The sequence below is a fragment of the Stenella coeruleoalba genome (assembly GCF_951394435.1).
Source record: "Stenella coeruleoalba genome assembly, chromosome: 3".
Taxonomy (NCBI): domain Eukaryota; kingdom Metazoa; phylum Chordata; class Mammalia; order Artiodactyla; family Delphinidae; genus Stenella; species Stenella coeruleoalba.
The window spans coordinates 77,842,558-77,859,123 of record NC_137148.1 but is presented as its reverse complement, the minus strand read 5'-3'; the positions used below and the strand labels follow the sequence as shown (position 1 = coordinate 77,859,123).

Below are 16,566 nucleotides of genomic sequence, written 5' to 3'. Positions count from 1 at the left end.
CATTTTACTCTGCAAGTTCAGCACAGTCCGACGTTTCACAGAGGGATAGATGCTGACCTGTTCCCATCGCATCTTAACCACAACTCATAGAGCTAGTTAACCCTAGCTCTATTATTTGAGAAAGTTCCTTCACAGTGTAAACATGCCACATGTTGTGATGTATGTGACAGGAAAGATGTTAGTATAAAGGTAATTATTTATAAGGGAGCGTTTATATCCGATTGAATGTTTTGCTGGAAGGTTGTTCAAATAACTTTTGAAACAAATAGTTGATTTCCTGGATCTTCTTTTAAACTGCTAACCCTGGTGTCTCTTGACCAGCATTGGAAAGCTATCCGTTGAAAAAGCCTTGGATTTAACCTTGTACTTGAAACGTGAAACTGAAATCATGCCAGTGTTCCAAGGTTTGAATGAACTGATACCTATGTATAAGTTAATGGAGAAAAGAGATATGAATGAAGTGGAAACTCAGTTCAAGGTAAAAGCCTGAAATAAGTTGAATAGCTTTTAGATAACTGGTTTGCTTTGGTGTAGGTGTGGAAAAGAGTTCTTATCATGGTGTATATTATATATATATAATATAATATATGTATCTTATATATATCTTGATATATTTTAAAGAAAATCACAATGACCTCAGTATTTGGGTTGACCAGTGAAGACTTTGGTTTTATTTTGGCACTAAAAATAGGCATGGCACTGTTAGATTCTGTTCTTAAGTTTCACAGATTTGCCATTCCCTCATTAGGCTAATTGTTTATGTCACTTTACTTCTGTACTGTGGTAGTTGCTATTAAGATTTTCTGGGACTCAGGTACTTAAGCAAGAGGCACAAAATTGCTCCTTTTGGCAAAATGTAATGACGTCTTGTATAATTTGCTCTCAAAATTTAGTCATATCAACTGTCTCTGTTAGTTTGCTTTGAAAGTGGCAGTTCACCTTGATTTTAAGTAGATAAGGATATATTTATAAAAGATTGTTACACAAATACTGAAATCATTCATCATTTCTTGCTTTTGACCCCTTTTATAATTAAATATAAACAACTGCATGGTTTTGGAAATATGAATTGGACTAAGCTTTAAAAAATAACCCCCATCACCTGAGGGTGTATTGGATTATATAAACCATGAGATGACTTGGGACCGGACTGGTGACATGTGTGGCTTTCCCACAGGCCTTTCTCATCGGGCTGCTGAGGGACCTCATTGATAAGCAGACTTGGACGGATGAAGGCTCCATCTCAGAGCGAATGCTGCGGAGTCAGCTGCTTCTCCTGGCCTGTGTGCGCAAGTACCAGCCCTGTGTGCAGAAGGCAGAAGGCTATTTCAGACAGTGGCAGGAAGCCAATGGGAATTTGAGGTCTGTTTTTATCGAACAACCGGTTTGTTCAGATAAGGGGTATCTTTTATTTTTCCACCATCATTGCTAAATGTTGGGAGAGAAAACAAGTATAACAAGTCTCCCCTGCTGTCCTTTTTGGGAAAATAATATTTTTTTTTTAGACTTATCTATGCATTGCTCAACTTTCTGTTTTAAGTTCCTGACAGGAGGCCGAGGGTTTGGTTAATGGGGAGGCGGGCGGCAGGGATTCAGTCCTTTTAGACTTGGGGCTTAAGTCCTATCCAGGAAATACTAAGCCAACAATATACATGCTTCTATTCATAAAAGTGCTTACAAACAGGTGGTACTATTGGATTCCTGACTTTTGTTCATGGACTGCATTTTAAGTCTAGTTTGAATTTCCTTCTTTTGACTTGAAAAGTGACCACCTATTGAGTCACTCAGCATCCTTAAAGTATGTTAGAAATGTAGGTATTTATAGAAGTGGCATTTCACAATGTATTTTTGAGAAGGCTACTTAAAACCTACTTTCAGTTACTTTCTCTTGCTTCTTTCCTAAAGTGTTACTGAAGGAAAGAAGTTATTTTTGTTTATATTTCCAGGCATGCTTCTCTGATTGTGGTTCCAGTTTATCGTTTCATAATCTGCCTCTCTCGTGCATGCAAACGCACTTCCCTCATCTCAGCCTCTCCCTGGGTGTGTTCTTTTCCACAGGCTGCCCAGCGATGTGACCTTGGCAGTGTTTGCTGTAGGGGCCCAGAACCCAGAAGGATGGGATTTTCTTTATAGTAAATATCAATCGTCATTGTCCAGTACTGAGAAACACCAAATTGAATTTGCTCTCTGTATTACCCACGATAAAGAAAAGCTTCAGTGGTAAGTAATTCATTCATGTTCAGGTAGCCAAGAGGAATTAAATTAGATCAGATCCTTCTGGCATCTGTTTTTGTCCTCTTGGCCAGGAACTGCATTTCCTGCTGGGAACATTTATGCAAGAGGGCACACATCTAATGTGTACGGTAAATAATTAGAGAGCAGTGGGTGTCAGGAAAAATATTTAAAGGAGTATGTATTTGCGTATATCTTTAAAATAACACATTTAGAAATTTACACCGGATATACCTATCTCAGCTACATTTGTGAGCAAATGAGAGAATATATGAGAATCGGTGTTGTAAACACTGTACGAATGTTAGTTTTTATTATTATATAGCTATAGGGAGTTTCTCTGGTAACCTATTTATCTTTTGTGTCTTTATTATTGGCAGATCAGCTTTTTTCTTTCCCAAATTATTTTATTAAAGTTGTTTGGAACTTTTTCAGGGCCTCTTCGTTGCTAACACTTCTTGTCTTAATCATTCTAGGCTACTAGATCAAAGTTTTAAGGGAGATACAATAAAAACTCAAGAGTTTCCAGATATTCTTAGAGCTATCGGCAGAAACCCAGTGGGATATCCACTGGCCTGGCAGTTTCTGAGGGAAAATTGGAATAAACTCGTACAAAAGTAAGTAGTGCCCAAAATTGTGTTGTGACTGGCAAAAATTCCTAAACCTGGCTGTTTTAGCTACGTTTGTAAAATAACAGTGATTATCTAAAGCGATTCTTTTGACTGAAGAAAGGAAGTAGAGGTACTTAAAATACCCTTGGAAAATATGAAACTCTAATTCAGTGCTAACTAATGGATCTGGATGGTCAAGTGTTTCATTCCATCTGGAATAATCTCTTCCCGCACCCCGTGACCTACCAGAAGCCGCCTGCACAGTTCAGGCAAGTCTTCTGTTTAGTACTTCCGCTTGTTGTATCTGCCCAAACTCTTGTAGCACCTACTGCTTCTGTCATTTTCTTTTGGGTACTTAATCTTTTATTCAGCAGCTGGTGTGTTGACTTTTTACAACTAGATCTTAGCCCATTGGAGCAAAGGATCACGTCTTATCTTTTTCACGCCTAACCAGTTTTTAGTTAATTGCTATCACATATATGAGGCACTTAAAAACACATGTCGAATGAACAAATACTTCACAATACATTTTGACAATTTCTATTTCTAGGTTTGAACTTGGCTCAAGTTCCATAGCCTACATGGTAATGGGAACAACAAATCAGTTCTCGACAAGAGCACGGCTTGAAGAGGTAAAAAATAAATAAATAAAAAGCTTTCTTTTTGAACTTCAGTGACAATTATCTAATAAATTATCTAATAAATATGAGGTAGGCAAAATACTTTAAGGGCCTGATGAGTTAGAAGTGGATTTGGTCACTTGGTAAACGTTCTTTTTGGATGGGTGTTTTGTTTAGTGTGGTGTTTTTGACATGAGCAAAAATCAGTTACAAATAAACCATTGAAAACTGTGCCTCTTCCCAAACACATTTAGAAGTCTTAGCTCTGCCAGTAAAAATTTTAGGGCTTAAAAATTACTTTAGACATTTAATCCCTGTTTAGGATGTTACAAGTGATTATCGGAGGTTTAAGTGACTGAAGTGATCCTCTAGTTATTTTGAAAGAGGCAGGTCTGGAAGCTAGGCTCTCCACTATTTGAGCTCATGATTTCCTATTACTTACTTATGAACCATCTACTTTCAGAAAGAATTCTAGGCAACTTTTAAGGTCCATCTATAACATAATGCTAAAATAAAGAACAAAAAGCTGCATAATGTTCAGAAAGGAAATTGTATGAGGGATTTATGCTGAGGATAATTTATTGCAGTTGTACCCTAAGTTTATCATAGCTTCCTAGCAGCCGAAGAAAGATGAGAAAACAGTATGCGTTATTGTCAGGTAAGAGAGAACCATGGAACATACAAGTTTTCCACAAAAGCAGACTTTTCTCTCAGTCTTAAACTTCTGAGGAGTTTGCTGTATGGGTCATTTTGTTGCGGTGGCTTTTCTATAATAATATTCTCTATAGTAAAGCTGTAGAACAGATTTTACATGGTTTTAAAAATGGTGCAATTAGATAAAAGCTGAGAGCCTAATATTAACTTTTTTAGGAGTGGTTCCATTGTGTAGTCTGGTTACACCATGATCTAGCTCGATGGAGAGTGCTTTGAAAATGGGAAAGAAATGTCACAACCCTTTTCTCCAATTTTTCAGTAGCCTCACCCAGGTTTGTAAGATTAACTTGCACATAATAATTCAAGCCTGAATTCTAGCGAAGTCTACAGCAGAGATATTCTGTGTGATGACAGCAGAGCCATCTATGGGCTGGGACCAGATAGACCAGGTCTGTAGCAACAAAACATTTCATTCATTATCTTGTTCTTTCATTAATTTTCTCATGAATTCATTCAAGACATATTACATTCTTACTCTACAACAGGTGTGGTTTTAGGTTCCAGGGCTACAATGATGAACAGGATAGACAAAGCCCCTGCCCTCGTAGAGCTTACATTTTACTGGGGGAACCAGACAATTACAGACAGATCAACTCATGTCAGGTAGTTACATGCTCTGAAGATGAAAAAGGCAAGGGAAGGAGAGCGAGTGACTGGGTAAGGGAATGGTGCTGTGTCCTGTGGGATGACTCGCGGACCTTTGAGGAGATGTTGAAGGAAATGCTGATATCTAGGCGGAGAGTGCTGTGTGCAGAGGAAACCTCAGGTGCAGAAACCCTGTGGCAGGACGTGTAAATGAAAGAGCCCAAGATGTTGTCCGAATGCAGAGTGTCCTACTGACATTTACAATGCAGGAGTCATCCTGAGCCCTTCCTTCCCCTCACATCGAGTTCATCCCAAGTCCTGTTGGCTCTGCTTCCGGCATCTGCACCCCATCTGTGCACTTCTCTGCTCTTACCCTGGCCGAGCCTTTCTCACCTCTTGTGTGGCCTATGGTGACAGCCTCCTTCCTAACTGGCCTCCCTCCTGCCACTTTGCCAATACCACACCATCTCCCACCTTTAAAACGGAAAAACAACCCACGACTGACCCTGTCTTGAAACCTGCCTGTCACTCTTGAAGTCGCAAACCTCTCCTTCCCTTGTGGATGAGAAGGTCCTTACCTGGCTCCTGCCCGCCTCTCCAGCCCTTTCGCACATGCTCCTGTGTTCACTGTCTCGCCCACTCCAGCCCCTCAGCCTGCTCCTGGGCCACCAGGTGTTTCTCCTGCGCGAGGCCTCTGCGCTTTCTTCTTCTGCCTGGCTTGCTCTTTCCCCAACTCTAGACCGGAAGGGTTCATTTTCTTCTTCCGAGGCCCCAGCTCAGATGTCACCTTCCCAGACCACTCTGTCGAAAGCAGGCCACCCCCTCCCCGGTTGCTATCATAGCCCCGGTTTATCTTCTCCTCAGCAGTATAGAGTCAGCAGAGTTCATTGCTTGTCTCCCCAGGCAGACTGTAAGCTTCGTGAGGGTAGGGTGCTTGCCTGATTCATTGCCTCATCCTCAGTGTCTCGCACAGTAATCAAGCCGGAGAAATGAATAAGTACCAGAGTAGAGATTCATAAAGAAATGGGTGAGGGGGAGTCCCTGGTACCTGCTGGGCTTTAGGTTCTACACTTCACCCACATTACACGACGACATCCTCACCAACGCTCTGCAGTGTCACAAAGGAGGAATCCTAGTCCCAGAGAAGTTAATCATTTACTCACCAACGAGTAGCATAAATCTGGTTTTCTACCCATATGCACAGAAAATATTCTCAAGGAGGCAGGTTTGAATCAAATACGTACTCAGTTGAGATGCTGAATTTCCCAAGGCAGATGAAGATAGGAGTGATAAATTGGGGTCAGGAGAAGTAGAAGGGCAGGCAGGGGTTAACAGCTGGCTTTGTTAGAGCTCTTGCAGGCTTATTTTTCAGTACTATCATGGTAGGCTTCTTCAGGATTAATTAATTGGACCAATTAGTAAAAATATTGATGTGGTTTGACTGAAGAGTGCCCAGAGTGATTTTTTTTTTGAAGTATAGTTGATTTACAATGTTGTGTTAATTTCTGCTCTATAGGCAAAGTGACTCACCCATACACATATTCTTTTTCATATTGTTTTCCATTACGGTTTATCACAGGATATTGCCCAGAGTTACTTCTTAAACTGCCTATTAATTAATCTTGAGTTCTGAGAGACAAAACAGTAGATTGTGCTACAGTTTAAGGCAGGACAGTGAAGCGGGTTAAGTGTTTTCTAGGTTGCTCTAGTAGGAGGGCATGCCTTCAGCTCCCAGAAAAGTTCTACTGAGATTTAATTTTAAAACAACCCCGAATCATTTAAAATTGGAATTTGATCTTTCAAAAAGCCTATTCTTACCCCCCTCCTTTTCCCAAACTTACGATGTTATGACATGGATTTTTAAGGAATTAACTGTCTGGAATCCATGCTGAATAAATAATGTATCTTGGCTTAGACTTTCTTCCTGTCTACGAAATCAAAAAATTGATGGATTAACGTGAAGTGTATGGGAAAAGTTCAAGAACACTTGAAGGTGAGACAGAGTAGCACAATGGTCAATGCTGTTGCAAAGCCAACCTATTCCTCATGTGAGCTTAAAGGGGATAAAGTACCCATCGGTGAAACAATAGCAAAGATATTTTTGAGGAGATAGTCAAGCGATTCTTATCTCTTTAAAACCACGGGGAACTTTGGGTGGATTTTATCTTGAAGGAACAATACATCAATTGTGGATTAGGATAAAAAAAATTGGCAAGGTTTGGGGTATTACCACCATAACTTGCTAAGAACTCCATTCCCCAGTGTTTCTATCATAACAGACAAGGCCAGGCCCATGGAGGAAGACTGCACGTATGTGGCTGAAACTGTTTTGCTTGGCAGAGAAGATACTCTGCACATTCTGCTTTTGCAGCTATGTTTAAAAAAGTTAAGTTTGCATGTGTGTGTCTATAACAGAATACACATTAGATACATGCGATTAAACCTTAATTATGAAATGGTAAACAGTGAAGTCTTTTAGAATCTGGCAACTGTGAATAAATAAAAAAGCTGCAGAGAAAAAACACAAAACTTGACATCGTGAGGCATGAGCTCATTTCATAGAGCTTAAGTTTATGTACATAATCGTATCCAGACACCTGGCCCTGTTCTCTATGTAGAATTTTGAAAAATGCTGGAAATTTGGCTTCAGTTTTCTTCTCACTAGCCTGAACTTTGTGTAACTTAATAAAACAAAATTTTAAAAAACCAATTTTTCCTCACAAGGTTAAAGAATTCTTCAGCTCTTTGAAGGAAAATGGGTCTCAGCTCCGTTGTGTCCAGCAAACAATTGAAACCATTGAGGAAAACATACGTTGGATGGATAAGAATTTTGATAAAATCAGAGTGTGGCTACAAAATGAAAAGCTGGAACTGCTGTAACAATCCGTTCCTTGTTGGTTCCTGTGATGTGTAATCTCCGAAATTTTATTGAATGTGAATATTTTAAAAATAGAGATGGTTGTCTTGGCACCCAGTGAAGATATTTCCTGCTCCTTCAACTCCTTATTCATTCGTCCCTTCTTATGAAGACTGGCTGTGAACTTTTTCATCAGGGGGTTATTGCCCCCACGTGTTCCATTATAGGTGTTACCCCCAAATGTAAACCCAAGTGGTGGGTTCCCTACTATGGAGAAGTGAAGTACCTGGTCCCCACAGGTTCCCCACAGTGAACCCCTGGTCCCCACACCCTGCTCCCCATGTGCTTGTCATTCATAAACTGTTGTGTCAGTCTCCTGGGAAGACTCTGAACAGTAGTGACTACTGAACCATGAACCCCTGGGGCAGTGATTGAGCCAGAAGGGCCCGTAGGATCCGCTTTCCACCTTTCTCTCCCTTGCTGCGTGCCCAGGGGCTGGCTTGTTGGAGGGCCACATCATGAGACTTCCCTGGCCTCTGGCTTTTGGTTGACCTCCCAGGAGGGCAGATAAGAGCTGGGGTTGGGGAGAGAGTAGGTGATGATGGTGTTTATTCCCCAGGTTCCCTTGCAGGTTGCCTCAGGCTGGCCTCCACCGAAGGTCTCAGCTCTAGGGAGGTGGCCCTCTTTCCCACAAGCCTTCTCCATCTGTGCGTTCTACTAAGTGCTTCCTCCTCTCATCCCTTCAGGGTGAAGGGTGAAGTGGGAGCCTGGCTTCATTAGTCCTGGCTGGACTTGTGGTTTCCATACATCCTGCTCACATTTTTGTTTAAAAAACAAAACAAACAAAAAACTCCACAGAAACCTTTTATAGAACCCTCCTCAGATAATCCTAATTTGAGTGTGCCATCTATTTCCTCAGGACCCTGAATAATAGTGTCTCTTCTGAAAAAGCCGAGTGCGTTCAGGTCTAGAAGAGAAACCTTTCATTTGAAGTTGAACCTCAGAGCTTTTGATCCTTAGGTAGGTGATGCTTCCTCTCCTTGTTCCTTATTTGGCCCAGTTTATAATCTCTAAATAAGTTGTTATTGGCACTTATTGCCAGTAAGGCATTGCAGTCTCTAGTAAATGATAAGGTATTGATAAGAAATGGAAAATACTTGCTTATATTAGCCTAAGTAAGTGAAGACAGTGTGTTGTATTGGAATTGAAGTATTTTATGTTTTCTTTTTTAATATATTGCAAAATTTATGATAAAGGAATATGATATGAAAAATGTCAATGTGTTTTTCTAATACAGTATGGAATAGAGGATCTTTTCTGGACATAAATGTGTTTTGCAATTCCATTTTCATACATATTGCATGGCTTAATGGCTTGAGAACTAAAACCAGAAATCACTGGTAATTTCCATCCCCAGGTGTTTTTCTTCTAAAAAAACACACAAAGCCAAGATTTTAATGTAAAATATTTTTCTTTAATTGCATCTTATATCTTGATTAATGAAACATGGAAAATAGTGGTTTTCAGTTTTGGTTGCCTGAGGAACCTATTTTCATTTGCTTTTAGAGAAGTCCATTTTCTAAAGAGACACAATATTGCCACACAATGTGCAAAACCCTTTTTGGTAATAAAAAATTGTTATATACCTCTAAGCAAATATTTGCAGTTATTTACTCCAAATTAGATGGGTAAAAAGGACTGATTTAGATCCTGTAGCTTACTCAACTCATCATTAATTACTAGCAAACACCCAAGTGTTGAACACGTTTCTAATAAACAAAAAGGCATATTCTGAGTACCTTAACTATATGTTTACTTTAACAGGTGTTTCCTAAATGTCTGGATTTTGGTATGTAATTTAAAAATACTTATATGTATGCATGTAAATGAGTAATACTGCAGCCATATCCTTGCAAACACATCTGTCAATGTCAAAGGTTTCACTTTTTTTTTTTTTTTAAACAAAACCACTTTGTACTACCTATAGACACATAGTTGAAATCCCTCAGGAAAAGTTTATTTTCTTGTCAGTGCCTTGAAAAGGTCTGTTTAGTCACCATAATCCTGGCTTATATTTCCCAGATTTAGACTAATAATGCCTGCATCTCTGATGGGATGGAGACATAGCATTTGAAGTGGATGCAGTTTGAAATCTCAGAGGTATATGCATGATTTTTGAAGACAACTTTTAGATCGTATTAACAAAACCAGATGCCCATTATAAGCAGTATTGTTATTGTTGCTTGCCTCCCACCCCATTAGACAGTATTGGTGATATTACTTATTTTTAGTGAAGTTGCTAAATCCTAATAAATAGTTTAAACAGATGCTGAGGAAGGCTGTGCTCTCTGAAAACAAGGAATTCCAAATCAGTTTTATGATGTGTACCTGATATTTTTTCCTGCATTCACTATCAGGAAATAAAGATGGGATTTGATAAATATTTAATTTCATCAATGACACTGGTGCTGTATTCATAAACCGTTCAGAGAGGTATGAGAAACCATTCCAAGTTGTGGGATATCAGACACTAGTTCTTAAATTGCTGTGGAGGAAAAGCAGATTTTTAAATTTTTTAAAAGATGTTTTTCTTTATTTTTAAGCAGAAGTTTGTGTTTTTGGTAAACCCAACTTCCATTAAGCTACATGCTGTACAGTGCAAGACTAATGTGGCAATGGCTCTAAGCAAACAACTGCTGCTCAGGTTTTACAGAGAGAGGCTGGAAAGCCCAGCTTAATGCAGTAAACCAGCAGAGTTCAAGCCATATGAGTATTCTAAGAATTAGATTTTGTTATTCTTGGAACTTGCTATGCAAGACGCAGAGTCTGCGTTTTGCTCTTCTGACTCGAGTCAAGTCTCAGTAGGCCTGTGCTGACGTCCTAACCTCTGGCAAAGAAGAGTTCAGCCTGAAAAGGGGCGCAGTGCTTCCTCGTCTGTCCAGGTTATCTATTGTTAGCAGCTCAAGAGGAGACATGTGCCCAATGTACGATATTTTATGTTTGCCTTATAAACATGAACCCAAAGAAACATCAAATACAGTTCAAAAGCCCAAGAGGAAAGGGGTAATGAGAAATCAGAACACTGAAGAATATGTAAAGCATTGTTTTCCAAATGCTAACAACAAAAAAATTAAGTGCAAATTGAAAATACTAATGAGATTTACAGGCACAGGGTAGAAGGTGCAAAAGTTTGCAAAGGTTTTTCCTTTTGTGTGTGTTGCTTTAAGAAGCTATCAAATATATCTCTTAGAAATATAAAGCTCCTTTCTCTCCCAACTGAAGACAATTTTTAAAAATTCGAAGTTTATCAGTACTCAGTAGAATAACACAGGTGAACCAGACAAATTCAGTTTCTTTTCAGGAAAAGAGTAACAAACAATGTTTAGGATGTCAAGAGACTCAACAAATACTGCTGTCTAGAAGCCACTCAGAAAATTTTTCTGCTGTCAAAGGCTTTTGTTCTTCAGAAGTCACCATCGACCAGCTGAAGATTTTATATGCGGATACCTTGAAAAATTCAAAGAAGAAAATCCAGTGAACCATTTGATATGTAATTTTCTTATTACAGGCATAATAAATTTAAGGAGGAATTTACTAAAGTTGATATGAGAGTCAAAAATTAAAAGAAATTTATTTTTATAATTTTGGGGAAAATCTTTGGAGCAGTTCTAATCAGTATACCTCCCTCTTTGTAGGAAATAAAAGTGGATTCATGGTGAGAGAGCCTAACCCAATTTAACCTACATTTTCATTTCTTTTAGGTTTTTGGCAGCAAGTGGTTGTAAGCTTTTATGGTTTAGAATAAGACCTGTTCTCTCTGAAGTTAATAAGGGCCCAGCTCTCAAGATAGATCTCACAGACTCCCTCGTCCATACCAGCTCTTTAGTTACCATACAGTAGAATCAAACACAGAGCTTTACTTTCTCAAACTAAGATGAACAAAAGTTGTCAATCTTTTCCTTTGCCCTATTCTCAAAACTCTAATTACCATCAGACCCTAGGGGGGTACTTCTCCTCACTCCACAATGTGTTTGTATTTTGGGTAATATCTATATCATAAGGCCATTTCACTATAAGATGTAACATGCCAGTTCTGCTCTGCCGCAGTAACCTGCAGTCATGAGCATTTGGGTTTCAGTCAAGTAGACTTAGATAGTCATTTTCTTTAAGAGCCTGGCCTAATATCTTAAAGAGCTCTTAATTATAAGATTAATGTTTTTAAACATTCCGATAGCACCATTTATTACTTTACAGGGAATTACTCTATAGATTTTGCAATGTGTATTTCATGCCAATAGCATAAAGAGAACATGAAATACTCAAGAAGGGGACTTCGTTTCTCTCACCTATAACACATAGGCTGGTAGAAGGTACAATCGTCTTCATTTACAACAAACACCAAACTTACCAAATAGTGTGAACTTTAACTTGTACTTTTTCCATCATCTTTTCGCTTGGAAGTTTCCTCCTTTGCCTAGAAGGACAAGCAAAAACCATCAGTGAGCTCTTTATTTTCTGGATTAAGTACCAAAAACTGATCAACCAGAAGAGGCTTATGAGGAAATAGGCTTTTCAGAATTAAAAGGGCAAAAATGGCAGTCAGCAGGGGAAAATAAGATGGTCCTTTTAAAGTATCTCATTTAGCCCATACACTGAATTCTTCCCCTTAAAGTTTATAAACTAAAAATAACCTTAAATGATTCTAAATTTTTTACTCTAGACTTTGTGGGGATTTTTGTTTTTGAAGGCCAGCATAATTGAAGAAAAAAAATACATAGGTGTTCATGGATGGTATCCATTCGTTCCACAGTGATCCATCCTTCTCTTATACTTGGGGGCTTACCCGGCAGCTAATCCACTCAGCATATAGGGTTACTGTGCTTTCTATTTTTTGAGTATGTACTTTGTATTAAATAATAAATATTTAATCAGATATAATGGCATGAGCAACTAATTATCAATCTGTTTTCTTGTATCTTTCATGGATTTCACTTTTTTTGAGGTATAATTGACATATTAGTTTCAGGTGTATAACGTAAGCATTCCATATTTATAAATATTGTGGAATAACACAATAAATCTAGTTAAAATCCATCACCATACATAGTTACAAAATTTTTGTGATGAGAACTTTAAAGATCTACTCTCTTAGCAACTTTCAAATATGCAATACAGTATTTATTGACTGTCATTACCATGCTTTACATAACAGTCCCATGACTTAAATATTTTAAGTTTGTACCTTTTGACTACCTTCACCAATTTCACCTACTCCCCCATCCCTCACCTCTCTGGCAGCCACCAATCTATGAGCTCATGTTTTTGTTTTTAGATTCTACATATAAGTGAGATCATAGAGCTTTCATCTTTCTCTGACTTTTTTCACTTGCATAATGCAATCGAGGTCCATTGATGTTGTTGAAAAGGTAAGATTTCATTCTTTTTTATGGCTGAGTAATATTCCATTGGGTATATATACCATATTTTTTTTATCCATCCATCAATGGACACTTAGGTTGTTTCCATAACTTAGCTATTGTAAATAATTCTGCCATGAACATGGGAATGCAGATATCTTTTCAAGTTATTTTTTTTTCAAAGATTTTTTTGATGTGGACCATTTTTAAAGTCTTTATTGAATTTGTTACAATATTGCTTCTATTTTATGTTTTGGTTTGTTGGCCGTGAGGCATGTGGGATCTTAGCTCCCCAACTGGGGATTGAACCTCTGCCCCCGCTGCACTGGAAGGCAATGTCTTAACCACTGGACCACCAGGGAAGTTCCCAAGTTAGTTTTCATTTTCTTTTGATAAATACCCAGAAGTGGAATTCCTGGATTATATGGTAGTTCTAGTTTTAATTTTTTGAGGAATCCCATACTGTTTTCTATAGTGACTATAACAATTTACATTCCTACCAATAGTGCACTTTCCCTGATGATTAGTGATGTTGAGCACCTTTTCATATGCTTCTTGGCTATCTGTATGTCTTCTTTGGAAAACTGCCTATTTAGATCCTCTGCCCAGTTTTTCATTTGGATTTTTTTTTGCTGTTGAGTTGTATTAGTTCTTTATATATTTTGGGTATCAATCTCTTATCAGATATATGATTTGCAAATATTTTCTCCCATTCAGTAGGTTGCCTTTCATTTTGTTGATGTTTTCCTTTGCTGTGCAGAGCTTTTTCGTTTGATGTAGTTATACTTGTTTGTTTTTACTTTTGTGCTTTTGTTGCCTTTGCTTTTGGTGTCAAGTCCATAAAAATCTCTATTAAGACTGATGTCAAAGAGCTTACTGCCTATGTTTTCTTCTAGGAGTTTTATGGTTTCAGATCTTATATTCAAGTCTTTAACCCATTTTGAGTTAATTTCTGTGTATGGTTTGAGATAGAGGTCCAGTTCCCAACACTATTTATTGAAGAGACTGTCCTTTCCCCACTGTATATTCTTGGCTCCTTTATCATTAATTATTGACCATATTTCTGGGCTGTCTCTCAATTTTTTGTTTTTGGTTGTGCCGTGCAGCTTGCAGGATCTTAGTTCCCTGACCAGGGATTGAACTCATGCCCTCAGCAGTGAAAGCGCAGAGTCCTAACCACTGGACCGCCAGGGAATTCTCTGGGTTCTCTATTCTGTTCCATTGGTCTATGTGTCTGTTTTTATGCCAATACCATACTATTTTGATTACTATATCTTTGTAATATAGTTTGAAATTAGGGAGCATGATGCCTCTACCTTTTTCTTTTTTGAGATTGCTTTGGCTGTTTGGGGTCTTTGGTGGTTCCATACAAATTTTAGGATTATTTTTTCTATTTCTATGAAAAATGTCACTGGAGTACAGATAGAGATTGTACTGAATCTGTAGACTGCTTTGGGTAGTACGGACATTTTAACAATATTTTTTTCAATCTATGAGCATGGAATAACTTTCTATTTATTTATGTCTTCTTCACTTTCTTTTATTACTGTCTTATAATTCCCATTGGATAGGTCTTTCACCTCAGTTAAATTTATTCTGAGGGTTTTTCATGCCATTATAAATGGCATATATGTGTTTATTTCTCTTTCTTATAGTTCGTTATTAGTGTCTAGAAAGAGTATCTTACACTTTTACTGAATTTGTTTATTCTATCAGTTTTTGGTGGAGTCTTTTGGGTTTTCTTTATATAATATGTCAGTTTTGCAAATAGGGACAGTTTTAGTTCTTCCTTTCCAGTTTGAATGCTTTTAATTTCTTTTTCTTGCCTAATTGCTGTGGCTAGGACTTCCAATACTATGTTTAATAAGTGGCAAGAGTGGGTATCCTTGTCTTTCTCCTGATCTTAGAGAAAAAGTTTTCATCTTTTTACCGTTGAGTGTGATGATAGCTGTGGGTTTGTTATGTATGGCCCTTATTATGATGAGGTATGTTTCCTCTGTATCCACTTTGTGGAGAGTTTTTACCATAAATGGATGTGGGTTTTCAGATCTTTTTCTGCATCTATTGAGATAATCATGATTTTTATCCTTCATTTTGTTAATGTGGCATATCATCACACTGACTGATTTGCGGATGTTGAACCACCTTGCAGCCCTGGAATGAGTTCTACTTGATCATGGTGTATGATTCTTCTAATGTACTGTCGAATTCAGTTTGCTAATATTTTGTTGGGGATTTTATACATATATTTTCATCAGGGATATTTGCCTGTAATTTTCTCTTCTGGTTCCCTGGCTTAGTTTTGGTAGCAGGATAATGGTGGCCTTGTAAAATGAGTTTGGAAGTATTCCCTCCTTTTCTATTTTTGGAAGAGTTTGAGAGGGATTGGTTTTAAGTCTTCTTTAAATGTATGGTAGAATTCACCAGTGAAGCTCTCTGATCCCAGACTTTTGTTTGTTGGGAGGTTTATGATTACCAATTCAGTCTCCTTACTAGTAATGGTCTTTTCATGTGTTCTATTTCTTCATGATTCAGTCTTGGTAGGTGTATGTTTCTTTCTTCAAGGTGTCCAATATTTGGTGTATAATTGTTCATAGCAGTCTTTTATGATCCTTTGTATTTCTGTGGTATCAGCTGTAATGTCTCCTTTTTCATTTGATTTTATCTGAGTCCTCTTTTTTTTTTTTCTGGTCAGCCTAGCTAAAGGTTTTCTGAACTTTATCTTGTCAAAAAAACAGCTCTTAGTTTTATTTATCTTTTCTATTGTCTTTTTAATCTCTTTCATCTAGTTCTGTTCTGATTTTTGTTATTTCCTTTCCTTTACTGATTTTGGGCTTCATTTGTTATTCTTCTTCTAGTTCCTTGAGGTATAAAGTTAGGTTGTTTGAGATTTTTCTGATTTCTTGAGGTAGGCATTTATCACTATAAACTTCCCTCCTAGAACTACTTCTTCTGGATCCCATCAATTTTGGTATATTGTGTTTTCATTTTCATTTGTCTCAAGGTTTTTTTTTTTTTTTTTTCCCCAGTACATGGGCCTCTCACTGTTGTGGCCTCTCCCGTTGCGGAGCACAGGCTCTGGATGCGCAGGTTCAGCAGGCATGGCTCACGGGCCTAGCCGCTCTGCAGCATGTGGGATCTTCCCGGACTGGGGCATGAACCCATGTTCCCTGCATCGGCAGGCGGACTCTCAACCACTGTGCCACCAGGGAAGCCCTCAAGGTATTTTTTAATTTCTTTTTTGATTTCTTCTTTAACCCATTCATTGGTTGTTGAGTAGCATATTGTTTATGAAATCCACATGTTTGTGAATTTTCCAGTTTCTTCTTATAATTGATCTCTAGTTTCATACCATTGTAGTAAAAAGGATGCCTGATATGATGTCAGTCTTCTTAAATTTATTAAGAGTTGTTTTGTGGTCTAACATATGATATATCCTGGAGAATGTTCCATGTACATTTGAGGAAATGTGTATTCTGTGGCTCTGGATCAAATGTTCTGTATATAGCTATTAAGTACAACTGCTATAA

At 38.0% G+C, this 16,566-nt stretch overlaps 2 protein-coding genes across 8 annotated transcripts in view; one reads left to right on the top strand and one right to left on the bottom strand.

Annotated features, from left to right (window-relative positions):
- Nucleotides 1–8,626, top strand: part of ERAP1 (endoplasmic reticulum aminopeptidase 1) — a 33,453-nt gene extending 24,827 nt beyond the window's left edge. For 2 of the 3 annotated variants that reach the window (XM_079917660.1, XM_079917662.1), the window contains exons 15-20: nucleotides 322–478; nucleotides 1,178–1,362; nucleotides 2,059–2,220; nucleotides 2,709–2,849; nucleotides 3,394–3,475; nucleotides 7,487–7,649. In XM_079917660.1, the coding sequence (XP_079773786.1) occupies nucleotides 322–478; nucleotides 1,178–1,362; nucleotides 2,059–2,220; nucleotides 2,709–2,849; nucleotides 3,394–3,475; nucleotides 7,487–7,642 (883 nt within the window). In that variant the 3' untranslated portion in view covers nucleotides 7,643–7,649. Of the gene's footprint in view, nucleotides 1–321; nucleotides 479–1,177; nucleotides 1,363–2,058; nucleotides 2,221–2,708; nucleotides 2,850–3,393; nucleotides 3,476–7,486; nucleotides 7,650–8,538 lie in introns of those variants that run through there. The other variant, XM_079917661.1, reaches the window with a different exon arrangement.
- Nucleotides 7,712–16,566, bottom strand: part of CAST (calpastatin) — a 129,437-nt gene continuing 120,582 nt past the window's right edge. For 4 of the 5 annotated variants that reach the window (XM_079917667.1, XM_079917663.1, XM_079917664.1 and 1 more), the window contains 2 exons: nucleotides 12,028–12,093; nucleotides 10,994–11,126 (listed from right to left, as the gene is read on the bottom strand). In XM_079917667.1, the coding sequence (XP_079773793.1) occupies nucleotides 12,043–12,093 (51 nt within the window). In that variant the 3' untranslated portion in view covers nucleotides 10,994–11,126; nucleotides 12,028–12,042. Of the gene's footprint in view, nucleotides 11,127–12,027; nucleotides 12,094–16,566 lie in introns of all 5 variants that reach the window. The other variant, XM_079917665.1, reaches the window with a different exon arrangement.